This window comes from Rhinoderma darwinii, chromosome 1, assembly GCF_050947455.1.
Source record: "Rhinoderma darwinii isolate aRhiDar2 chromosome 1, aRhiDar2.hap1, whole genome shotgun sequence".
NCBI lineage: Eukaryota > Metazoa > Chordata > Amphibia > Anura > Rhinodermatidae > Rhinoderma > Rhinoderma darwinii.
The window spans coordinates 665,632,202-665,659,557 of record NC_134687.1 but is presented as its reverse complement, the minus strand read 5'-3'; the positions used below and the strand labels follow the sequence as shown (position 1 = coordinate 665,659,557).

The 27,356-nt window shown below is 47.5% G+C and overlaps 2 protein-coding genes across 2 annotated transcripts in view; both read left to right on the top strand.

Annotated features, from left to right (window-relative positions):
• Positions 1-27,356, top strand: part of LOC142664704 (uncharacterized) — a 358,460-nt gene that overhangs the window by 178,711 nt on the left and 152,393 nt on the right. The window lies entirely within an intron of this gene.
• LOC142664715 (zinc finger protein 878-like) overlaps positions 1-27,356 on the top strand; it is a 33,858-nt gene that overhangs the window by 3,412 nt on the left and 3,090 nt on the right. Inside the window, exons 2-6 of the mRNA XM_075843995.1 lie at positions 7,333-7,496; positions 7,979-8,152; positions 8,237-8,360; positions 19,270-19,367; positions 19,533-19,644. Of these exons, the coding sequence (XP_075700110.1) occupies positions 7,419-7,496; positions 7,979-8,152; positions 8,237-8,360; positions 19,270-19,367; positions 19,533-19,644 (586 nt within the window). The 5' untranslated portion in view covers positions 7,333-7,418. The remainder of the gene's footprint in view (positions 1-7,332; positions 7,497-7,978; positions 8,153-8,236; positions 8,361-19,269; positions 19,368-19,532; positions 19,645-27,356) is intronic.

The following is a 27,356-nucleotide window of genomic DNA, read 5'->3' as shown; positions in this document are numbered from 1 at the left end:
CACACAGCCCCCTGTAGGTAATGCCACACAGCCCCCTGTAGGTAATGCCACACAGCCCCCTGTATGTAGTGCCACAGCCCCCTGTAGGTAGTGCCACACAGCCCCCTGTAGGTAGTGCCACACAGCCCCCTGTAGGTAGTGCCACACAGCCCCCTGTAGGTAGTGCCACACAGCCCCCTGTATGTAGTGCCACAGCCCCCTGTAGGTAGTGCCACACAGCCCCCTGTAGGTAGTGCCACACAGCCCCCTGTAGGTAGTGCCACACAGCCCCCTGTAGGTAGTGCCACACAGCCCCCTGTTGGTAATGCCACACAGCCCCCTGTAGGTAATGCCACACAGCCCCCTGTAGGTAATGCCACACAGCCCCCCCTTGTAGGTAGTGCCACACAGCCCCCTGTAGGTAATGCCACACAGCCCCCTGTAGGTAATGCCACACAGGCCTCCTGTAGGTAATGCCACACAGCCCCCTGTAGGTGGTGCCACACAGTCCCCTGTAGGTGGTGCCACACAGCCCCCCTGTAGGTGGTACCACACAGCCCCCCTGTAGGTGGTACCACACAGCCCCCCTGTAGGTAGTACCACACAGCCCCCCTGTAGGTAGTACCACACAGCCCCCTGTAGGTAATGCCACACAGCCCCCTGTAGGTAGTGCCACACAGCCCCCCTGTAGGTAATGGCACACAGCCCCCTGTAGGTAATGCCACACAGCCCCCTGTAGGTAGTGCCACACAGCCCCCTGTAGGTAATGCCACACAGCCCCTGTAGGTAATGCCACACAGCCCCTGTAGGTAATGCCACACAGCCCCCCTGTAGGTAATGCCACACAGCCCCCTGTAGTAATGCCACACAGCCCCCTGTAGGTAATGCCACACAGCCCCCTGTAGGTAATGCCACACAGCCCCCCTGTAGGTAATGCCACACAGCCCCCTGTAGGTAATTCCACACAGCACCCCCTTCTAGGTAATGCCACACAGCCCCCTGTAGGTAATGCCACACAGCCCCCCTGTAGGTAGTGCCACACAGCCTCCAGTAGGTAATGCCACACAGCCCCCTGTAAGTAATGCCACACAGCCCCCTGTAGTAATGCCACACAGCCCCCCTGTAGTAATGCCACACAGCCCCCTGTAGGTAGTGCCACACAGCCCCCTGTAGGTAGGTCCACACAGCCCCCTGTAGGTAGTGCCACACAGCCCCCTGTAGGTAGTGCCACACAGCCCCCTTTAGGTAGTGCCACACAGCCCCCTGTAGGTAATGCCACACAGCCCCCTGTAGGTAATGCCATACAGCCCCCTGTAGATAATGCCATACAGCCCCCTGTAGATAATGCCACACAGCCCCGTGTTGGTAATGCCACACAGCCCCCTGTAGGTAATGCCACACAGCCCCCCCTGTAGGTAATGCCACACAGCCCCCTGTAGGTAATGCTACACAGCCCCCTGTAGGTAATGCCACACAGCCCCCTGTAGGTAATGCCACACAGCCCCCTGTAGGTAATGCCACACAGCCCCCTGTAGGTAATGCCACACAGCCCCCTGTAGGTAATGCCACACAGCCCCCTGTAGGTAGTGCCACACAGCCCCCTGTAGGTAGTGCCACACAGCCCCCTGTAGGTAGTGCCACACAGCCCCCTGTAGGTAGTGCCACACAGCCCCCTGCAGGTAATGCCACACAGCCCCCCTGTAGGTAGTGCCACACAGCCCCCCTGTAGGTAGTGGCACACAGCCCCCCGGTAGGTAGTGCCACACAGCCCCCCTGTAGGTAGTGCCACACAGCCCCCCTGTAGGTAGTGCCACACAGCCCCCCTGTAGGTAGTGCCACACAGCCCCCCTGTAGGTAGTGCCACACAGCCCCCCTGTAGGTAGTGCCACACAGCCCCCGTGTAGGTAGTGCCACACAGCCCCCCTGTAGGTAGTGCCTGCCACACAGCCCCCGTGTAGGTAGTGCCTGCCACACAGCCCCCTGTAGGTAATGCCACACAGCCCCCACTTGTAGGTAATTCCACACAGCACTCCCTTCTAGGTAATGCCACACAGCCCCCTGTAGGTAATGCCACACAGCCCCCCTGTAGGTAGTGCCACACAGCCCCCCTGTAGGTAGTGGCACACAGCCCCCCGGTAGGTAGGTCCACACAGCCCCCTGTAGGTAGTGCCACACAGCCCCCTGTAGGTAGTGCCACACAGCCCCCTTTAGGTAGTGCCACACAGCCCCCTGTAGGTAATGCCACACAGCCCCCTGTAGGTAATGCCATACAGCCCCCTGTAGATAATGCCATACAGCCCCCTGTAGATAATGCCACACAGCCCCGTGTTGGTAATGCCACACAGCCCCCTGTAGGTAATGCCACACAGCCCCCCCTGTAGGTAATGCCACACAGCCCCCTGTAGGTAATGCTACACAGCCCCCTGTAGGTAATGCCACACAGCCCCCTGTAGGTAATGCCACACAGCCCCCTGTAGGTAATGCCACACAGCCCCCTGTAGGTAATGCCACACAGCCCCCTGTAGGTAATGCCACACAGCCCCCTGTAGGTAGTGCCACACAGCCCCCTGTAGGTAGTGCCACACAGCCCCCTGTAGGTAGTGCCACACAGCCCCCTGTAGGTAGTGCCACACAGCCCCCTGCAGGTAATGCCACACAGCCCCCCTGTAGGTAGTGCCACACAGCCCCCCTGTAGGTAGTGGCACACAGCCCCCCGGTAGGTAGTGCCACACAGCCCCCCTGTAGGTAGTGCCACACAGCCCCCCTGTAGGTAGTGCCACACAGCCCCCCTGTAGGTAGTGCCACACAGCCCCCCTGTAGGTAGTGCCACACAGCCCCCCTGTAGGTAGTGCCACACAGCCCCCGTGTAGGTAGTGCCACACAGCCCCCCTGTAGGTAGTGCCTGCCACACAGCCCCCGTGTAGGTAGTGCCTGCCACACAGCCCCCTGTAGGTAATGCCACACAGCCCCCACTTGTAGGTAATTCCACACAGCACTCCCTTCTAGGTAATGCCACACAGCCCCCTGTAGGTAATGCCACACAGCCCCCCTGTAGGTAGTGCCACATAGCCTCCAGTAGGTAATGCCACACAGCCCCCCTGTAGGTAGTGCCACATAGCCTCCAGTAGGTAATGCCACACAGCCCCCTGTAAGTAATGCCACACAGCCCCCTGTAGTAATGCCACACAGCCCCCCTGTAGTAATGCCACACAGCCCCCCTGTAGTAATGCCACACAGCCCCCTGTAGGTAGTGCCACACAGCCCCCTGTAGGTAGTGCCACACAGCCCCCTGTAGGAAGTGCCACACAGCCCCCTGTAGGTAGTGCCACACATCCCCCTGTAGGTAGTGCCACACAGCCCCCCTGTAGGTAATGCCACACAGCCCCCCTGTAGGTAATGCCACACAGCCCCCTGTAGGTAGTGCCACACAGCCCCCCTGTAGGTAGTGCCTGCCACACAGCCTCCCTGTAGGTAGTGCCTGCCACACAGCCCCCCTGTAGGTAGTGCCTGCCACACAGCCCCCCTGTAGGTAGTGCCTTCCACACAGCCCCCCTGTAGGTAGTGCCTTCCACACAGCCCCCCTGTAGGTAGTGCCTGCCACACAGCCCCCCTGTAGGTAGTGCCTGCCACACAGCCCCCCTGTAGGTAGTGCCTGCCACACAGCCCCCCTGTAGGTAGTGCCTGCCACACAGCCCCCCTGTAGGTAGTGCCTGCCACACAGCCCCCCTGTAGGTAGTGCCTGCCACACAGCCCCACTGTAGGTAGTGCCTGCCACACAGCCCCCCTGTAGGTAGTGCCTGCCACACAGACCTCCTGTAGGTAGTGCCACACAGCCCCCTGTAGGTAGTGCCACACAGCCCCCTGTAGGTAGTGCCACACAGCCCCCTGTAGGTAATGCCACACAGCCCCCTGTAGGTAGTGCCACACAGCCCCCCTGTAGATAGTGCCTGCCACACAGCCCCCCTGTAGGTAGTGCCTGCCGCACAGCCCCCCTGTAGGTAGTGCCTGCCACACAGACCCCCTGTAGGTAGTGCCACACAGCCCCCTGTAGGTAGTGCCACACAGCCCCCTGTAGGTAATGCCACACAGCCCCCTGTAGGTAGTGCCACACAGCCCCCCTGTAGATAGTGCCTGCCACACAGCCCCCCTGTAGGTAGTGCCTGCCGCACAGCCCCCCTGTAGGTAGTGCCTGCCGCACAGCCCCCCTGTAGGTAGTGCCTGCCGCACAGCCCCCCTGTAGGTAGTGCCTGCCGCACAGCCCCCCTGTAGGTAGTGCCTGCCGCACAGCCCCCCTGTAGGTAGTGCCTGCCGCACAGCCCCCCTGTAGGTAGTGCCACACAGCCCCCTTGTAGGTAATGCCACACAGCCCCCCTGTAGGTAATGCCACACAGCCCCCTGTAGGTAGTGCCACACAGCCCCCCTGTAGGTAGTGCCAGCCACACAGCCTCCCTGTAGGTAGTGCCTGCCACACAGCCCCCCTGTAGGTAGTGCCTGCCACACAGCCCCCCTGTAGGTAGTGCCTGCCACACAGCCCCCCTGTAGGTAGTGCCTTCCACACAGCCCCCCTGTAGGTAGTGCCTGCCACACAGCCCCCCTGTAGGTAGTGCCTGCCACACAGCCCCCCTGTAGGTAGTGCCTGCCACACAGCCCCCCTGTAGGTAGTGCCCGCCACTCAGCCCCCCTGTAGGTAGTGCCTGCCACACAGCCCCCCTGTAGGTAGTGCCTGCCACACAGCCCCACTGTAGGTAGTGCCTGCCACACAGCCCCCCTGTAGGTAGTGCCTGCCACACAGCCCCCCTGTAGGTAGTGCCTGCCACACAGACCCCCTGTAGGTAGTGCCACACAGCCCCCTGTAGGTAGTGCCACACAGCCCCCTGTAGGTAATGCCACACAGCCCCCTGTAGGTAGTGCCACACAGCCCCCCTGTAGATAGTGCCTGCCACACAGCCCCCCTGTAGGTAGTGCCTGCCGCACAGCCCCCCTGTAGGTAGTGCCTGCCGCACAGACCCCCTGTAGGTAGTGCCACACAGCCCCCTGTAGGTAGTGCCACACAGCCCCCTGTAGGTAATGCCACACAGCCCCCTGTAGGTAGTGCCACACAGCCCCCCTGTAGATAGTGCCTGCCACACAGCCCCCCTGTAGGTAGTGCCTGCCGCACAGCCCCCCTGTAGGTAGTGCCTGCCGCACAGCCCCCCTGTAGGTAGTGCCTGCCGCACAGCCCCCCTGTAGGTAGTGCCTGCCGCACAGCCCCCCTGTAGGTAGTGCCTCCCGCACAGCCCCCCTGTAGGTAGTGCCTCCCGCACAGCCCCCCTGTAGGTAGTGCCTGCCGCACAGCCCCCCTGTAGGTAGTGCCTGCCGCACAGCCCCCCTGTAGGTAGTGCCTGCCGCACAGCCCCCCTGTAGGTAGTGCCTGCCGCACAGCCCCCCTGTAGGTAGTGCCTGCCGCACAGCCCCCCTGTAGGTAGTGCCTGCCGCACAGCCCCCCTGTAGGTAGTGCCTGCCGCACAGCCCCCCTGTAGGTAGTGCCTGCCACACAGCCCCCCTGTAGGTAGTGCCTGCCACACAGCCCCCCTGTAGGTAGTGCCTGCCACACAGCCCCCCTGTAGGTAGTGCCTGCCACACAGCCCCCCTGTAGGTAGTGCCTGCCACACAGCCCCCCTGTAGGTAGTGCCTGCCACACAGCCCCCCTGTAGGTAGTGCCTGCCACACAGCCCCCCTGTAGGTAGTGCCTGCCACACAGCCCCCTGTAGGTAGTGCCTGCCACACAGCCCCCCCGTAGGTAGTGCCTGCCACACAGCCCCCCCGTAGGTAGTGCCTACCACACAGCCCCCCCCGTAGGTAGTGCCTGCCACACAGCCCCCCCCGTAGGTAGTGCCTGCCACACAGCCCCCCCGTAGGTAGTGCCTGCCACACAGCCCCCCCGTAGGTAGTGCCTGCCACACAGCCCCCCCGTAGGTAGTGCCTGCCACATAGCCCCCCCGTAGGTAGTGCCTGCCACACAGCCCCCCCCCGTAGGTAGTGCCTGCCGCACAGCCCCCCCGTAGGTAGTGCCTGCCGCACAGCCCCCCCCGTAGGTAGTGCCTGCCACACAGCGTTCACCGTGCGGGTAAATAACATTTTATTGTAATCCTTGTGTTTACGGATGCGGTGATACCAGTTATGTTTATTATTTGTGTTTTTTCCGTTCGTTTAAAGACAAAATGGGAAAAAGGTTTTATTTTATATTTAATAATATTTTGTAGAGAACTAAAATTTTTATTTATTTATTTTTAACAAATGGCATTACTCTTCTGGGGGACGTGATCTAGTGATGAATAGATCGCTGGTACAATACACTGTAATACTAATATCGCAGTATATCGTGATTACGTTTAAGGGGTTAATGGGAGCAGAAAGATGGCGGACCTTCATAACCACAGGCTGCCATGACAGCCATCCATACCCCGTGATCGTGTCGCGAGGGGCCGATGATCTGTCACAGAGGACCCCCCCTCTTTCTTACAGCTTCGATTCTGCAGTCGCTATTGACCACGGCATCTAAATAGTTAAATGTTCGGGGTCGACGTCCTCTCCGGTCTCCGGCCTTTGCAGCAGGTGTCCGTTCTTCCCTATGTCATGTGAACAACTCCTGAGTGGTAAATGTCCTGTGCAGGAAGGGGTTAAATGAGTAAAATACAAACTTATACTGAATCTTATCCCACAAAACAATGTATCACTCTGCTCCGCTCCACCTGCGCTATAACATGATGATAAGAGATCACACTGCATGTTCCCTCCATGTTCCCTACATGTTCCGCTCCACCTCAGCTGCTGCAGAACCTCACCGTTCATATCAAACACTGACTGCATAGTGTGCACCACGTCTTGTGAGATGTCTACAATGTCTCTCCAGTATCCACCATGTGTCAGGTTGTCATGAGTCAGGTTTTCATTGTGTGGAGCGCGGGGGTGTCTTCATTTTACTCTTCTCACCTGAGAGATATGCCATAAATGTCTGATATATGGGGGTCCCACCTCTATGTGGAGAACGGGGGTCCCCCGACCCGCCTGGTGAGGTGATGACTACATCCAGGTGGAGAATGAATGGAGAGGTGACCACACATGTGCACGACTCTCTCCATTAACTTGTATAGGAGTTCCAGAAACAGCCGAGCACGGCCAGAGGTGGAGCCGCATCTACCAGACGTTTCTGGCATATCCTGGGGAGAAATGTCCGTGTTGGGAATACCCCTTTATTCCATGTGGTGACGGCTCTGAGAAGATGTTTCTCTCAATGATCAATAAGTGAGGTTCTGTATGTCACACATGATGTTGTCCCCTGTATGATCTCCATCTTCTCCTTTCTTCATAAAGACGTCCGCAGTACTAGATCCTCCAGTTCCTCCAGTTTTCTCATCTTCTCATCCGCAACGCTCCTTCTCCTGAGTGACCAACCAAGGATGGACAAGGACAGGTATGAGATGAGCAGAAGAATATTAGACTTCACCTTGGAGATCATCTACCTGTTGAGCGGAGAGGTAAACTTTTCTACATTATAGAACAATTCACACATAGGGAAGGGACAATACATAATAGGAAGTAATAGGAAGAATCCAGTGTCCTGTATAACAGCGTCCAGACCTTCCAAGTGACGTCAAGAAGCCACCAGCAGAAAAGCTGAAGATCAGCCACCAATATGGTCAGTTATGTGTCATGTCACCAATGCAGCAATAGTAATGTTGTAGAGCAATGACAAGGAACCAGGAGGATCAGGATGACCTCTATATAGAAACATAGAAGATGACGGCAGGAGGAGAGCACATGGTCCATCTAGTCCCCCAATATTATTTCCTTCTTAGTTTTGGCCTCGTTGTATTTTCTCAATGTCTTTTTGTAGGTGAGTTCTCCAGTATTACAGATGTGGGGTCACTAGAGCTCTATACAGTGGGGTCACAATCTCCCTCTCTCTACTGAGGGGGGAATACTGTGTTCAGTTCTCTAAGTGTCTCTCCATACACAGGAGTACACAATAGTGAAGAAGACATCGGGTGACTGTGCGACTCCCATCATCCATGAGTCAGGAGGATGGAGCAGTAGTCAGAGCCCCATCACAGAGCCTCCCCCTCACTCCCGGATACATGAGAAGAAGATCTTAGAACTGATCTACAAGATGACTGAGCTGCTGACTGGAGAGGTGACACTGCTGGGAATGCTGGGAAATTCTACAGTAACAGCACTGGAGGTGTCTGGGTAATGACTGTATCATTGTGTGTTTCAGGTTCCTATAAGGTGTCAGGATGTCACTGTCTATTTCTCCATGGAGGAGTGGGAATATCTAGAAGGACACAAGGATCTGTACGAGGAGGTCATGATGGAGGACTACCGGCCGCGCACATCACAAGGTAAGAAGATACAGATATTATATTTTGTATGTTTATTTTCTGAAGTGTTAATTTAGTCACGTGCAGTATATACAGACAGGTGATCTCTGATCACACGTTCCTTGCTTTGCTGCACGGCTGCACTAGGTTATGTTCACACACAGAAGTTTCCATATATCTGAATGTGGTTCTTTCTGCAGTAGGTGCATGAATTTGTAGTAACAACATTCAGATGAGTTGAATGCAATTTCATGACAAAGTCCTGATGCCGCACATCACTGTCCGAACCGTAAAGTCATGGAACCAGCTCCCACAGGATTTGGTAATGATAAAGTGTGGAGAGAGATAAGAAAGGGTTAAAGATCTACCGTGTAAGACACAATACACAGGGTCACTGGTAGTAATGAGGAATGCGGATCCGATTGTAAGTAAAACAGGTTGAACAATGTGTGTTCGGAGATCTAATGCTTTATTTATTTTACTCTCCGTTACATTTTATTTTAAACATTTTATTGGAATGGAGTTTCAGGGGGATTGAACTCAAGAACAAGCGGAATCCAGCAGCAGGACGCAAGAAATGTAGAAGACCTGGTCAGGGTGGTCATGGACTGTTAAACTTTACTGTTACTGTGCAGGGAGAAGCTGCTGCTCATTACACGCCGTTCTCCCTGCAGTAACACTACTGTCCGAGCTGCGCTCAGTACTTTTCCTCCTGCATGAGCACAGCTCCGGACAAGCAGTGAGAGGGTTAAAGAGCGACTTCCATTGTATTATATTGTTGGGGTTCATGTGATTGGGAGTTGTGTAATATTACATACATATTAATTATGTGACCGCCCGCAGTTTTGTCCGGTGATATGAGCTGATTGTCGGATCTTTCAGCCGCAGGTCCCATGGCGCACGGCTACTCTCTGGACCAGCCTCCTATTTGAGAAGATTTGCTCAGTTAGAACAATCCATTTAGTGTGGATGTGTCAGGTCTCTTATGTCCCCCTATCAGAGGGCAGCATAGGATCAGGGGGTAGACGCTGAGATCTGGGATATAACGTTTTCTATTACATCATTTAGTATTTTCAGGTAAAGAACGGTATAAATACTGCCAGGACTCCTAGAGAAAGCCTGTGAGTCCTGCTTCCCCCGCCCACACACAATGATTTCCCTTTGTCATCCTGCTCATAAAATCGGAGAGTTTGTCAGACGTTCCTGATGGGGTCAATGCCTGAGTGGCAAACAGACGTTCCTTACTTTACCTCCTGCCTGTGCTGAACATGTAAGGAGCGATGCTGGAAGGGGTTAATATCAGCCCTCTGTCATTTGCGGCATGAGCTTCTAACCTTCTGTAAGGAGACCAAACACCCTTAAGATTCTGTTCTGATTTATCTGTATTCTGTTAGGAAGCGTCTGTGTCTTTAAGATCGCCATGGCTACTGATGTAGTTTCTGGGGGGTTCTGTTTCCTTCCTGAGCCTGTCCCACTTCTCTGTCTTCTTCCTGTCAGGTGTGGGGGGCGGGGGTATTTATAACTGGCCTCCTCCAGCTTTCTTTGCTTGTGAATTTTCTCCTTTCTTAGGTGTTGTGATGAAGCTCTCACTTACCCTGTGCCCTGGACTTCTTGGAAACTGACCTCGGCGTGTCTCTCGTTAACCCCTCTTTTACCGGTTTTGATTATTTGCTCCCGGCTGGTTGTGACCTCTGCTGTACCTGATTTCCACTAGCTCTGTTTTGGACTTTCTGTTTACCCTCTGGCTGTCTGGTTACCTGTTCAGGTGTAGCCTGCATTGCACCCCTTATACAACACTGAGCTCTGTTAGAACAACCTGGGTTCTGTGCATCAAAAACCATCCCGCCTTGCGGTGGGCTCTGGCGAATACCTCAGAGTAGCCTTAGATTCTTTAGATCAGAGTTGTGACGGATTTGGGGTTGGGGTTTTATTTGCACGCTTACCCCCGACGGTCTCCAGCAGACTTTTGTGAATTCCTCAACCAGTGATTCCATAACATATTCAGGATGTGCAGCCGATTTTTTTCCATAATTAATAACATAGAAATACATTGATGTCGAAACCGTAGAGGTTCACACCTTCTAAGAAACCTTGATCAACCAATAATATCTAAGGGAACCTGTCAGTAGGTTTGGAGCCACTAAACCACCAGCATACCGATATACAGCCGGGGTCTAGTGTTCAATACCTGCCTACCTCATAAACAGACGTTGGGGAATAGTTAGTAAAGTAAATTACAACTTACCGAAACGAGCTTGGGAGCGACATCAGGAGCATATGAAGCAGAGGACAGTTCACTGCGCATGCACAGTAAAGTGAGGTGTAGTGTCCTCGGCTTCATATGTGCATGCACCCGATGCTGCTGGACTTCTTCCGGTAAGTTGTCATTTACTTTACTAACCATTCCCTAAATGTCCTTTTTTTGAGGTAGGCAAGTTTAGAGTGCTAAACTCCGGCTTCATGACGGCATACTGGTGGTTTAGAGGCTTTAAACCTACTAACCGGTTCCTTTTAAAGGCTATGTACACCTTTTTGAACTGAAATTTTTTTTATTGTTCATTTTCTTTCTCAATGCAAAATGAAGCAACTTTCTAAATAGTCTTCATTACAATTTCCTGCCATTTCGTTGCTGTGGACTTTGCAAAACCCCTGTGGACAGTCTCCTGCAAATTCTAACTTAAATCCGTCAGTGCACTTCTCCTAATGGCTGACTCTACTGCTCTTCCCCCTCCCTTCTCTCAGTGTTAGGCTGGGTTCACACGACCATGTTACGTCCGTAATGTATGGAACGTAATACGTTCCGTACATTAAGAACGTAACATGGTCGTGTGAACCCAGCTTTAGAGATAGTAGCGGAGGGTTGCAAGACAAGATCACACAAGCTGTTAGTATCATAGTGAAGATAGGAAGGAGAGCACACAGGCTATCAAGATGATTTATCTATACTCGTACCTACTATGTACAACCCCCCCCCCCCCCCACACACACACACACACACACACACACACACAGACACCCGGCTATCTCTAACACTAAAAAAAGAAAGGAGGAGGGAGAGCGGTTGAGTCAGGCGCCAGCAGCAGTGGAGTGACGGATTTGAGATACAATTTGCAGGAGACCAGCTGTCTACAGGAATTACACAGGCTCTACAGCAGCCAAGTGGTAGGACCTTTTTAATGACATTTTAATTTAGTAAGTTGCTTAACCCTTTCACGACCAAGGACGAAAATGAACGTCATGGTCGGCTGCTAGTTCCCGAACCATGACGTTCATTTTCGTCCGCATTTCAAACTGTCACTCTGTGTAAACACAGAGTGACAGACGCGCGCTGACAGCTGTCCTAGACAGCTGAGACATCAGTCTCGCCGGACAGCGGACCATCGCTGCTGCTTTCGGCAGTTAACCCCTTAAGTGCGGCGACGGATTGCCGTCGCCGCATTTAAGTGGTTTGAAGCACATCAGCAGCCCCCACGAAGTGATCGTGGGGGCTACCGATGCTTGTCACGGCAATCGGAGGTCAGATAATGACCTCCGGGTTGCCATGTACGGAAGCCTCGGGGGAACAGCCTCCGGCCGTTCCTCCTCTGCTTCCTGTCAGTGTGACAGTCACGTCACAATGACAGTTAGAGTACAAAGCTGCAAGACTAAGTGTCCCCTAGTGGGACAAGTGAAAAAATTAAAAAAAGTAATAAAAATGTTTTAAAAAAAGTGTAAAAATAAAAGTTATAAGTTCTATAAACACTAAATGCTTTTTTTTCCTATAATAAGACTTTTATTATAGAAAAAAAATGAACCCGTTAAAAAAGTACACATATTTGGTATCACCGCGTTCGTAACGACCCCAACTATAAAACTATAATGTTATTTTTCCGGCACTGTGAACACCGCAAAAAAAAAAAGAAGAAAAACGATGACAGAATCGCAATTTTTTTGGTCACCACTGCTCCCTAAATAAAGAATAAAGTGATCAAAAAGTTGCATGTACCCGAAAATAGTACCAATAAAAACTTCTGTGCGTCCCGCAAAAAACAAGCCCTTACACAGCTTTTTTGACTAAAAAATTTAAAAATTATGGCTCTCAGAATATGGTGACACAGAATTTTTTTTTATAAATAAGTCATTTTATTGTGCAAACGCTAAAAAAAAGGACCAAACCTATATACATATGGTATCGCCGTAATCATACTGACCCGCAGAATAAAGTAAAAATTTAATTTATAGCGTACGGTGAGCGCCGCAAAAAGAAAACCTAAAACCTAAAAAACGGTGTCAGAATTCCTGTTTTTTTGCTCAGGATTGCAAAAAAATTGAATAAAAAGTGATCAAAAAAAATCGCATTTACCCCAAAATGGTACCAATGAAAACGACAGATTGTCCCGCAACAAATAAGCCCTCACGCAGCTCCGGTGGTGTAAAAATAAAAAAGTTCTGTCTCTCAGAATATGGCGATGCAAAATGTGCAGAATGTCCAAAAGTGGATAAGATCGGGTGCCATTTATCAGTACGACACCGGCCACATATCTATGAAATATTATTTATTTACCACATTATCATACCCTCTTATTATGCCCTGATGTTCTCCGCACAGATAACATATACCCCCAAATTATAAACTGAAATACCAGCGAAACCCAAAACAGAAACCTACCAAGCAAAATCTGCGCTCCAAAAGCAAAATTGCGCTCTCTCCGTTCTGAGTCCTGCAGCGTGCCCAAGCAGCAGTTTGCGCCCACAGATATGGCGTCGCCATACCCGAGAGAACCCGCTTAACATTTTATGAGGTATTTGTCTTCTGTGGCACAAACTGGGCACAACATATTATGCACTAAAATGGCGTATCAGTGGAAAATTGCAATTTTCACTTTGAACCATCCGCTGTGCATTAACCCCTTTGAGCACTATGACTTAATAGCCCGTCATGGTGCGGCGGTTGATGTATGGAGCTGTCTCACGTGCTGAGCCCGCTCCATACGCTGCGGGTGTCGGCTGTGTATTACAGCAAGCCCCCTCGGTACTAACGGACAGGTACAGCGATCGCTCTGTTACAGAAGCCTGTAAGAATAAATTTGATATTAATTTTCGCGCCCTAATTCCAATAAACTCTGCAAAAGACCCGTGGGGTGTAAATGCTCACTATACCCCTAGAAAAATTGCTTGAAGGTTTTTCCAAAATGGGGTCACTTTTGGTGGGTTTCCACTGTTTTGGTCCCTCCAGTGAATTGCAAATGCGACATGGCACCGAAAACCATTCCAGCAAAATCATAAATCCAAATGGCGCTCCTTCCCTTCTGAGCCCTGCTGTGGGTCCAAACAGCAGTTTATTACCACATATGGGGTATTGTCGTAATCAGGAGACATTGCTTTACAAATGTTGGGGTGCATTTTCTTCGTTATTCCTTGTAAATAATAAACATTTCTATGTTGTTTCAGAAAAAAAGTACATTTAAATTTTTACAGACTAATGCCAATATATTTATCGAAAAACCTGTGTGGTAAAAATGCTAACTATACCCCTAGATAAATACCTTAAGGGGTCTAGTTTTCGAAATGGGGTCGTTTATGGGGAGTTTCTATCGTTCTGGCAGCTCAATGCTTCTCCAAATGTACAGTGGGGCCTGAAAGCCTCCGGGTGCTCCCTTCCTTTTGGGCCCTGCCGTGTGTCCAGGCAGCGCATTAGGGCCACAATGTGGGTATTTTTGAAAACAGGAGAAAGAGGGTGATAGATTTTGGGGTGTGTTTCTTCATTTTCATGTTCGCTTTACAAAGAAATTGGTCTTCAAACTAATACTTTTATGAAAAAAGTGAAATTTTTTTTTCACCTGATATGCATTAAATTTAGCAAAGAACTGTGGGGTCAAAATACTTACTATACACCTAAATAATTACGTTATGGGGTCTAGTTTTCGAAATGGGGTCGTTTATGGGGAGTTTCTATCGTTCTGGCAGCTCAAAGCCTCTCCAAATGTACAGTGGGGCCTAAAACATTTTCAAGCAAAATATGAGTCCTGAAAGCCTCCGGGTGCTCCCTTCCTTTTGGGTCCTGCCGTGTGTCCAGGCAGCGCATTAGGGCCACATTGTGGGTATTTTTGAAAACAGAAGAAACAGGGTGATAGATTTTGTGGTGTGTTTCTTCATTCTCATGGTCGCTTTACAAAGAAATTGGTCTTCAAACTGATACTTTTATGAAAAAAAATGAAATTATTTTTTTTTTCACCTGCTATGTATTAAATTTAGCAAAAAACTGTGGTGTCAAAATACTTACTATACCCTTAGGTAAATACCTTAAGGGGTCTAGTTTTCTAAATGGGGTCATTTGTGGGGGTTTCCATCACTCTGAGACCTATGAGCCTCTGAAAACCTGGCTTGGTGCAGGAAAACAAAATGTACTTCAAAATTTATACAATTATTATTCAATTTGTAAGTCCTCTAAATTGCTGAAAATTTATTTTATTTTTTCAAAAGTGCTGCCAAAATGGAGTAAAGAGATAGAAATATATATTTAATTAAAAAAATTGTACTGTATGTATGTACATATGTGACATATTGCAGTTAAAAATAGGGGAAAATGGTAATTTTTACAAAATTTCTTCCATTTTTCTATTTTTTTATTAATTTCCGCAAATCGTATCAGTCTACTTTTACCACTGAAATAAAGTACAACATGTGACGAAAAAACAATGTCAGAATTACTTGGATATTCAAAACTTTCACAGCGTTATTCTCTGATAAAGTCAGACATACCAGATTTGACAAATCTGGCTTGGTCATTAAGGTACAAACATGCCCGGTCATTAAGGGGTTAATTTTACATTTAGGAAGCAAATGAGCATTAAAAAGAATTCAGTTCAAAGGTGTACATAACCTGTAAGTAGTACAATATTAAATGACATCCGCTCATGATGAAAAGCCAGTAAATTATATGATCCTACATTACTTTTTTTTTTTCACTGTCTGAAACTAAAGATAACAAGAAGTTGTGGCCCCTTATCCTCAGTGCGTTAGAGCCAAACACAGATATTATCCAACAAAATCTCCGCCCAAAATTAAATATGTTCAGAAAGCAAAATATTTGAATCCAAATATCCAATAATAATTCTGAAGTTAATTTAATTATTCCAAATTCAAGCAAAATGGAGCAAGTGGCCATTCCATAGTGAAGTTCTCCTACATTTCCCTTCTCTCATGATTCTATCACTCTTAGTAAGAAAGGTTTAGTAAACAACAAGGAGAAATTCTTCTCTTCTACTAACATTATTGTGTTATCTGCAGTATACATTGCCACCGTATTATTCATAGTTGATACACATCTGTTACTGGCCCATAGGATTATTTTAATATCTTTGTATATAAGAAATCTTATGGCCATACTTTGAACCATTACCTGAGGTATCTCACTGAACCATCTGTTTGGCCTTCGTCGGGCTGATATACGTCAGTATACAGCAATAAAACGGTATAGAATAGCGTAGTACACTACACTATTCCATCCTGCGGAGTCCAGTAAAAAGCATATACCCTAAACATAATTATTTTTTTTACAATGGGGGCCTATAGCTGGCAGATGGCACTATGTGGTATCCGTCACAGGACTCCGTTGAACGGATAAGGTGAGAAGCTCCAATGATGTAACTGAACAGTTATCACTGGAGCTTCCCTGGGCAAACTCAATCCTTGCAATACTGTGTATCTCCGCCTCGGAGGATCGGAGGAGGCTTGACCTGATCTTGCTCCTTGAATAACATTCTCTAGAACAGAGACAATAGAGCCTGCAGTGTGCACGGTGGATGTGACCCCCTTCTCCTCGCCACACCAGCACAGCAGTATATATCGTGCCCCAGGCTCATGCTTAGTCATGTCCACCTTGCAGTGCTCATGCCACAGACAAGAACACTCCCCACTTCCAGCCCGCACCTCCTAGCTGGGCACAATACATACTCCCCGAATGAGGCGGCTGCAAGGGGGGAACAAACTACAGTACATACAGCATGACAGGCATTGTTTCTATGAACTATACATAGTATATGGGGAATGTAAAGGATCTGCCAGGCACAGCTTCGGGGTTAACTTCCAGAGGTGATCAGTCTTCACCTGAGTCTATCTCTCTGAGACTGACTCCATCTTCCACCACTCAGGCTGGCAGGCTTAGGAGTGGGAGAGCCTATCACAGCCTGGCCAGACTCAGCTAGCTCCCGCCCTCTGTCTATTTATACCTGCCTTTCCTGTTCCTCCTTGCTTGTGATTCTTTCCGTGTGGTTTCCTGGCCCAGCTACAGCTCCTACTATTTGATCCTGCTCCATACTGACCCTGGCTTTCTGACTACTCTTCTGCTCTGCGTTTGGTACCTCGTGCTCTCCTGGTTTGACTTGGCTCGTTCACCACTCTGTTGCTCACGGTTTTGCCGTGGGCAACTGCCCCTTTCCCTTTGCTTTATATTCCCTTGTATGTTTGTCTCGTGCACTTACTGAGCGTAGGGACCGCCGCCCAGTTGTACCCCGTCGCCTAGGGCGGGTCGTTGCAAGTAGGCAGGGACAGAGTGGCGGGTAGATTAGGGCTCACTTGTCCGTTTCCCTACCCCTATCATTACAGGGAAAAAGGAGGAGTATGGAAGAGGTGAAGGCGAGGTGGGGTGATCACTGTTTACCTCTGTTACACTGACTGCATCTTCCGCATGGGAGTAGTAAAGATTACCCTTGTACCCCTATACCGTGTATTGTTCAGTGAAGTGCTGCCTGCGAGGGGAAAGGGGCTGTATAGGCAACGTGTCTCATTGTAGGTCTATACAGTGAGATACGTTGCAGCTTTCCGTGGAAGGTATACATCGGGAGTTCTAGTGACGTGTAACTCCGACTGGAGGCTCAAAACTGGGTTTGGACAGAGCCTAAGATATACACCCTTCAGCCATAACATTAAAACCTCCTTCCTAATATTGTGTATGGCCCCTTCGTGCCAACAAAACACTCTGAAGGTTCCTGTTGTATCTGGCACCAAGACGTTAGCAGCAGATCCTTTAAGTCCTGTAAGTTGTGAGGTGGTGCCTCCATGGATCGGACTTGTTTTTCCAGCGTGTCCTACAGATGATCGATCGGATTAAGATCTGGGGAATTTGGAGTTGAAGTGAACACTTTGAGCCCTGAACACTTTGAAGTCATTGAACTCTTTGTCATGTCCCTCAAACCGTTCCTGAATAATGTTTGCAGTGCGGCAGGGCACATTATCCTGCTAAAAGAGGCCACTGACATTTGACAATACTGCTGCCATGAAGGGGTTTACTTGATATATGACCATGTTTAGGTAGGTGGTATGTTTCAAAATAACATCTACGTGAATGCCAGGACCCAAGTTTTACCAGCAGAACATTGCCCAAAGCATCTCCCTTCCTCAGCCGCCAGCCACTCTGCAATTATTTCTATAGTAGATCTTCCCATCTCTACCCCAGGAAAGCGACGCACCCGGCCATACGTTTGATGTAAAAGTTAACTTTATTAATCAGATCGTGCAACTTTCTTCCATTGCTTTATGGTCCATTTCTGATGCCCATTGTAGAAGCTTTTGCCAGAGGACAGATATCGGCACTTGGACTAGTCCGCAGTGATGCAGCCCTAAATGCAGCGAGCTGAAATGCTCTGTGTGTTCCCGTTTATCGAGGACTAGATAGCACCAGGTCCTCAGGTGGGTGCATACGTAGGGGCCCAACCCAGTAAGGTATGAAGAAGATACAATGTACACCAACGGGAATAATTTTCAAGGTAGATATTTATTATTTTGGCAGTAACGTTTCAGTCACATCCTTGACCTTCCTCAGGCACTGTAGTATGCTGGTTCCTGCAAAATGGCGCTTGTGTAGACGCGGCTGGCCACAATGAGAGGCGCTCTGTGTGTTCCAACACCTTTCAGTCATAGCCAGCATTATGTTTTTGAACAGTTTGTTCTCCTGTGGGATCGGACCAGATGGCCAGGCCTTTGTTCCCCACGCACATCAATGACCCTTTCACCAGTTGTCCTTCCTTGGACCACTTTTGATACGTACTAACCACTGCATACTAGGAACACCCCAGAAGACCTTCCATTTTGGATATTCTCTGACCCAGTCGTGTAGCCATCACAATTTGGCCCTTGTCAAAGTCGCTCAGATTCTTTTGCCTGCCATGTTTCCAACACATCAACTTTAAAAACTGTTCATTTGCTGCCAAATATCTCCTCCCTTGTCAGGTGCATTGTCAATGTTCTTCACGTCACCTGTCAGTGGTTTTAATGTTATGGCTGATTATTGTATATATTGAGGAGGACAGTGGGGGTCGTCTTCATTTAAAAATAAATATATATTGACGTATTTGTCCTAATAGGTCCATGAGTCTTGCTACAGAGGAGGATGGGGGTGTTCCCTCTCTTTATAGAGCTTCTGTTTCCTGTCCAGGAGGGAGGCCGTCTCTCTAATGGTGCGGTCATTGGCTCACTGAAAACCAATTAACTAAATGTAATCATATATTTTTATTTTCTTATTCTTCATAACCGCACCAGATAAAAGGAAACTTGGTGTTATAAAACCGTAGAGCTTCCTCCAACACCTCAGTGGTTTCCCATCCCTTGTGGAGAGAACTTGGAGTAGTTGTTTTCCTTAATACAGGTACTTTGTGTGACTAATAAAAGATGAGGGTCTTCACTGTGGGTTCCCTCTCTTGAAATGTAGAATTCCCTAATAAGCAGAGGTGTAATTGTTCCGGGGCGTACCAGGGCACTTTTTTTTGGTTGGCAGGGAGCTCTTAATAAATGTCCTCTGCGATCGACCACAGTAAACTGTATCCGCAAATCTCAGGACGCGACCTTTAGACTTTGATTAAATAAACATAGAATTGCAGGTGTAGAGGGAAGTGTGTGATATATAGACAGATATACAGTAGTCAGGTATTCAGTCACTGTGTGTTTCCTACAGATGGATCCAGTAGGAGAAATCCACCAGAGAGAAGTCCCAGTCCTCTGTATTCCCAGGACTGTCCAGAGGAAAATCACAATGTCCCAGAGAATCATCAGGTAGATGAAGCTGAGCCCTATACCACATCTATATAGGGGGTGTGGAGATTTTTGGTCCTGCGGTCCTAGATGGGGTCATAGATTTTGGTGGTTTCTTATGTTGATCTGTTAGATTCTTCGCACTCTCTGCTGTATTGTACTGAATTATTACATATGTGACATCAGGGGGAAAATCTGACTAATAATAAAGTGGAGGATGAAGAAGAAGAGCGGGTGAGGGGCGATACACCGTGTAAGAGTGAAGTGGAGGAGGAAATTCCAGGAGGTGTTACCACAGGTCAGTAATAATGAATTTAGAAAGTGAATTGGGAGGTTTGGTAAGGTGGGGTTCCTCCTTAGTTCTACATTACAGTAACATGTCAGACAATGTGTTATACATAGTGCCGGACCTGAGGGAGCTGTGACTGCACATAGAAGTTCTCTACAAGGTGATCTATGACTCCGGTCATGCACTAGGCTTAGCATCAGATTTTGGGAGGGGCACGAGGAGCCTGTAAAAATGACACTAATTCAATACATTAGTATGTCTGACGATCGCTGGTTCAAAGCCCGTGCAGGGACTAATAAAAAGTGTTAAAATAGTTAAAAACATTTTTAGTAGTGTACAAAAAATTAAAAAAAACCTTTTCCCACATTTCCTTTTAAAGTATTGTAAAAAAATAAACAAAATTGGTATCACCGCCTCCGTAAAAAGTCTGAATTATTACAATATAACATTATTTAAATCGCATGGTGAACACCGTAAAAAAAAACATGAAACCGTCAGAATCGCTTTTTTTTTTGGTCACTTTAGCTCTAAATAATAATGTAATAAAAAGTTGTATGTATTAACAAAAACTACAGCTCGCCCCACAAAAATAAGCCTCTACTCTGCTCAATCAACAAAACAAAAAAATAAAATAAAAATAACCCGCAGGATAAAGGTAACGTGATTAACAAATGGAATAAAAAGTGTTTAAAAAGTTGCATGTACCCCAAAATGATATTAATAAAAAGCCCTCAAACCACGACGTCTATGAAAAATAAAAAAGATATGACTCCCATTAGTCGAGGATGAAAAAATATACAGATGAGCCGGTCCGAGGGGAACTTTCCTTCTGTTTCAGGAGGTGATTATCAGGACTCTAATATTTGGTAACCAGGAAGAGAAGGGCCCAAACATATCTGCTGGAAGCGAGGGGGCCCGTATTATACCAGGACAACACTTTCCCAGCAAAATTCCCCAAACTACAAAGGTGCAGAGTGTGGACCAAAAGAGGATCGGAAAGCACAGCATTTATCAGTGTGACACCGGCCTGTGCATAAAGGATTCATCACAGCGTAACACACATCTATGGAGAATTGTATTATATACCCCATTATTATACCCTCTTATTATACCCTGATGTACTCCGCACACCTTATTATACCCTGATGTACTCCTCACATATTACATATATCCTGATGTACTCCTCACAGCTTATATATACCCCGATGTACTCCTCACATATTACATATACCCTGATGTACTCCTCACATATTACATATACCCTGATGTACTCCTCACATATTACATATACCCTGATGTACTCCTCACATATTACATATACCCTGATGTACTCCTCACATATAACATATATCCTGATGTACTCCTCACAGATTACATATATCCTGATGTACTCCTCACACATTACATATATCCTGATGTACTCCTCACATATTACATATACCCTGATGTACTCCTCACATATTACATATACCCTGATGTACTCCTCACATATTACATATACCCTGATGTACTCCTCACATATAACATATATCCTGATGTACTCCTCACAGATTACATATACCCTGATGTACTCCTCACAGATTACATATACCCTGATGTACTCCTCACATATTACATATATCCTAATGTACTCCTCACATATTACATATAAGGTGTCGGCTATATTACACAGCCGACACCCGTTGAGTAGGAGCGTGCTCCATACTTCCCTTTAACGCTTTTTACATACATATAGGTGACAATGCGTTAAGGTAGGGGTTTATGTGTAGTTTTGACTTCATTTATTTTTGTTTGTTTTTTAACTTTTATTTTTATGGCCTTTCCATCAGAAAAGATATTTGGGGAACTTTTATTATTTAATTTAATTTTTTTTACACTATACTTTTCCTTTTTGTAACTGGCGCTTTACAGTAAGGGAGATCAGCCCTGTTATAGTGACTATTGTCCGTGATAGGGCTGTGCTTGGTCTAGTTAGATACAGCAGCAGCAGCCTCCTACTACTGGCTTCTCGGCGATCGTGTGACTAGTCACATGACCATCAGGATCCATAGAGGCAGCAGCGCTCACTGAGCGTTGTGTACGTGAGTGCAGAGAAGACAAGTGGTAAAAAATACTTTTGTCTTCTTTCCAGGGTCCTTGGCAGTATCTGACGATCGGGCACCCGACATTTAGCTGCTCTATCACTCAGGCAGCAAACTTAAACCTGCACCATATATACACAGTGGGCAGTCCTCAACCGGTTAAACATCATTTTAGGATACAATCGAAATGAAAAAACACATACATTTTGGTTATTTCCTTTGTACTTTGTCATTTATTTGGTTCTTCCATTACAAATCTTCTAATAATTACAGCTGAGAAGAAAGATCCTCATTATAGTTCTATATTTAATATGAGCCTGGGACAAGAATTGAGGAGCTAGTAGAAAACACAGAGGGTCCCCATGACAACTCTGCACACAAGTCACAAGGGGACATCTTGTCTTCAGGATATTTCCGTAGTGCAACCTTAGGCCTCAATATCCAGCAATCAGATCTCCGCTGTAATCTACTATACACTAAATAGCTTTTTGGAACATGTCTTCTTTAAATGGACACTAACTTTTCTAACAACTTGTGGTAATCTAATAGTATTCCTGATATATATCAACTTTGTAATTTACTTACTGTTATAGTTTAGGGTTTGTGGACCCACTGGGCCGTACCGCCTTGGTGGTATGGCAGCTGGCCAACAGGGCGCAGGTCACAGTCTATAGGTTGTATAGGGTAACTGTCGCAGCTCGGACAGTAGCAAGGCAGGCTCGGCTGGAACTCGGAAGCAGGTAGACGTCAGGCGTGGAGTAGCAAGACAAGCGTAGAATACAGCACAACATGACTACAGGACGCCACTTGACCAGGATAGCACGGGATACAGGAACAGGGAACACTGGAAAACACATGGGGACCATTTGCTTAGACAAACTAGGATACAACAAACAACGCTCAGGCAAGGATCAGAAGGGCAGGGGCCTTCTTACATTCCAGGAAATCATGTGAGTTATGATGATGATGATTGTTTTCATTAGCGCGCTAGCCCTTTAAGAGCAGGCACGAGCGTGCGCGCGCACCCTACGGGACACAGCGATACGGAGTGGAAGTGAGTGCTGGCGTCTCCTAGGATGGAGATGGGGACCAGCGCTCACAGATTCATGGCTGTGGGCGTCGAGAGGTAAGTAAACCCGACGGCCCGTGGCCATGGACGCTACAGTTAGTGCCACTAGGTGAGAGACACATGGATGCTGCTGCTTATAGAAGTCTATGGGAAAAGAAGGGGAAGCAGAAGGAGGGAGCAGGAGCACAAAGACACAGATGCTGTTGTCAATAAAAGTCTTTGAAGAGGAGAGGGGGAGCAGAAGCAGAGAAAGTAGACATAGGCTGCTGGTAAGAGTTACATGTCACCTCTGTGCTGGATTTTCCGCTACACTGCTCCTTACTGCTGTATGATGTGCTCCATGCTGCTGCAGCTTCTAAGGGTGACCTACAGAGAGATAGTAGACCAGGGTGGCTCTCTGCTCTGTGTGCAGTGTATAGAAGACATGATAGCAGTTAGGCTCCATCCACTACCTCAGTGAAAATTTAGATTTAAAGATAGAGCCTGCAGAGGGAAAACTGCTAAAAGAATGCCAGATACAAGTCATGTAATGGCCAGAAATAGTGTTATTGCTCCTGTACACACATATAACAGATTATTCTGAAAAGTCGTCTAAAAATTAGGTACGCTTTTAAGAAGTTTTCAAAGTGGGTTTAAAGATGTGGGTTTTTTTTTTATATTGGATTAAAAAAAACAGATCCATGATGTGATGGTGCATTATGTGTGGTTTATTCTGAGTCCTCAGCAGAGAGGAATGATTCTGTAATCCAGTACCACAGGTCGTGTCTCCAGGAAATGGACAATCAGATGAGTCAGAGGTGCAGTCCACAAGACATAAAGTGTTTTTATTGTCCAGTCCCCACAGGGGGTCATAAGGAGGCACCACCATTAATCAGCTGGAGTGCAGACCAGCAAACCAAGCAGATCCAATTATCTCCACCCGTGTGTCCTCATCCCAGCTGTGGCAATACACATGATAGCACAAAGGACCACAATTCACATACAGACAGTAGAACTACAAACTAAAGTCATTATAATGATGGTGACTAGAAAATGCCAAGATGTTCCTCCACCTGAGGGGTATATAAGGGCTTGTCCTGGGGAGGATGGAGATCTTCTGGATTTAGACCTTCAGGAGAGCTGAAGCTGAGGCCAGCACTCTGAAGATGTTCCTGTGATTACCTTATTTTGTGTACTGTGTTGTTCCTGCATTGAACGCGATTTGTTATGTCATTATTGGATGAAATAAACCCTGTTGGGGTTGCCCTGTCGTCACTGGCTCTGTTGATCGTGTATTAACCTAACAAACCCCATGACAACTGGTGTCAGAAGTAGGATCAAGCGAGTGCAGGAGAGATGGACAGAGGTCTGCACACCAGGATGTCTATCGTGAGGAGAGCAATTGCGGTTTACCAGGATGCAATGGACTGTCTCGGACCAAAGGCTACAGAAGACATTGAACGCTGGGCTTGGGATAAGGCTCAGATTATGGCAAGGAAGGAACAAGTTCTTGTGCGAGCTAGGGAGTTGTACCAGGAGACCATGGATGTTCTGGGATGTTTGGCCTCCAAGGATGATAAGTTCTGGGACTGGAATTGGTGTCTGGCACAAGCAGAGTGAGAGGTGCCGCAAACATGGTGTGTACGGCCAGCACAGTGTTATAAGGATTGTGCTGCTGCTCCAGGCTCGGATCACTACAGATCCCCAGAGAAAGCTCCAGAGTGTTCTGAGATGAGTGATGTGGAGTGTGGGGAAAGCATATCCCATAAGATGTGGGAGCACCTGGAAGAGGGAAAAGATTCTGAACTTAATTCAGGACCGGAAGGAATGGATACAGAGGATGTCTATAGATCTACAGAAACAAATCCTGTGGATGATGAAGACACAGGAGATATAACTAGCGCTGGACCTCCTGAAACCTTTAGCACTGAGATCACCAGTGCCAGTTCTGAAAGCCCAACTGAGGTTAAGTCACACGAAACAGACCCACTAGTGAGCAATGATGTTTGTTCTTCTCCTGGCGATGTGTTTCCTGCATTCCCTTCAGCCCAGGATTTCCAAGAGGTTGAGGAATCCAGCTGTATTGTTACCTTGAGGTCTGATTTGTCTTTGTCCAATGATGTTGTGGATGTTACGGTCAGTATGGACTCTCCAGGCACACAGTCTTCCAACATGGATGAGGAGAACACTGGAGAGTCAGCGAGTTCTAAGGTGGAAGAAGAAGTTTTGGATGAGCAGGTCTGCGAAGGACAACAAGACACTGGTCCCAACAGCAGTGATGACCTTCATGATAATGAGACTTCAGTCCCTTTTCAAATATGCCCAAGGCCCTTGTTTTCTCAAATCGATTGGACTTCTATCTCCCCATCTTCTGCCACCAACTTCTATGGACTCACTACAATTCTGAACAGTGACTGCAGCAACTGAAACTACGGATACTGGAAGCCTGTGCTAGCATTTCTTCTGCGGTATTGCTATCAGTGTGTGAAGAGTGGGAGAAGAGGGTTGCATTGACAATCCAACACAATGGGCAGCACTTTGAACACATTTTATAAGTGGTCAGAAACTTGTAAATAACTCATGAAAGAATAAAGTAACGTTAAAACCAAGCACACCATTGTTTTTCTTGTGAAATTCTCGATAAGTTTGATGTGTCACATGACCCTCTTCCCATTGAAAAAACCAAAGTTGGATACAAAATGGCCAACTTCAAAATGGCCGCCATGGTCAACACCCAGCTTGAAAAGTTTCCCCCCTCCCATATACTAATGTGCCACAAACAGGAAGTTAATATCACCAACCATTCCCATTTTATTTAGGTGTATCCATATAAATGGCCCACCCTGTAGTGTGGTGGGATGCAGTGGGGAGGAAAGTGTCTGGATGGACCATGCGGAGTCTGCAGAAACCTGTAAACTGGATAAAAGGTCCCAAGAAACCTCCTGACCCCAGAGACTATATCTCACAGGCTGGACTATCCTGGAAGCCACCGGATCAGCTCTTCCAAAATGAACAGATTACGTGGAACTTTTGTGGAAATTTCTTGAAACTGGTGATTGTGTTCCCAGACATTGCTCTTTGCCCCGGATATACATTTGCACTGGACTTTCTTTACAGCCTGTGGACTGTTCTTATTGAACTGTAATAAGTGGCTTATGAGTGAGGTGGCCAGCGGCCTGTGTAGGCTACATGGCCAGCTCACTTATTATATGAGGGGAGAGGTTGTGATGGTGCATTATGTGTGTTTTATTGTGAATCCTCAGCAGAGAGGAATGACTCTGTAATCAGGTACCACAGGTCGTGTCTCCAACCTATGGACAATCAGACGATTTAGAGGTACAGTCCATGAGACATAAAGAGTTCTCATTGTCCAGTCCCCACAGGGGGTCATCAGGAGGCGCCACCATTACTCAGCTAGAGTGCAGACCAGCAAATCAAGCAGATCCAATTATCTTCCCCATTGTGTTCTCATCCTGGCTGTGGCAGACAATAGTCGGGCAATACACATAATAGTGCTAAAGACACAACTCACTTACAGACAGTAGAAATACAAACTAAAGTCATTATAATGATAGTGACTAGAAACTGGCAAGATGTTCCTCCCCCTGACGGGTATATAAGGGCTTGTCCTGGGGAGGATGGAGATCTTCTGTGATGTGTATTCAGAATCCTGACCACTTCTCTGTGATTTACAGCAAAGCAGGCGTAGTCTCTCGAGATTACGCTGTAAACTGCCATTTACAGCGAGATCTCGCTATGCTGTAAATTGCAGAGAAGTGACAGGATTCTGAATACACATCCCGTCCTGGCTGGAGGTAATGTATATTCATTGTCATGACACTGCAGTAATGTTATAGTGTGTTTATGTGGCTGCACATAGCGATATAGCTATATCGCTATGTGCAGTGTAAATGAATGGAGAGAAGTGTAGGTCACTGATTGGTCAGCGTCATACACTTCTCTCCACAACGCCCACTTGGCCATATAGTAAAACACGCCCAGTTGTCCATTGAGAAACTCATTAGCATAAAGCTAATATAGGTCATAACGCCGTCAAAAATTATTGTTTTTCTAAATAAAAAACACTGCTGTAATCTACATTACAGCGCCAATCACATTATGTACAAGATAGGCCACTTATAATGTGGTGACAGAGCCTCTTTAAATATATCACTTATTTTAAGCCCTATATGTTCTGAGAAAAACAAGACCAAATACATATAGGTTGGCAGAGAAATAGAACAACAATTCGCTATTAAATTGTCACATGACTAAAACTTGAATGAGGCCACTTCATTTCATTAGGTTCACATTATCAGTACTTGACAGAACACTCTTTCCCCTTAGAACAGACTGAATTCTTAGTGGAATGATATTACTGTGTACTGGAAACCTTTATTCCAGATTCCGATTGATAACTTCACTCTGCCTATTCCACTACATCCCACAGATGTCCTATAAAATTGAGATCCGGTGACTGTTCAGCCATTAGGATATGCAGACCTCATTATCATGTCCATGAATTCATCCTGTGATTTGTCTCATGACACATTATCTTGTTAAATGTAGACTGTAGCGCCAAGATTAGACTG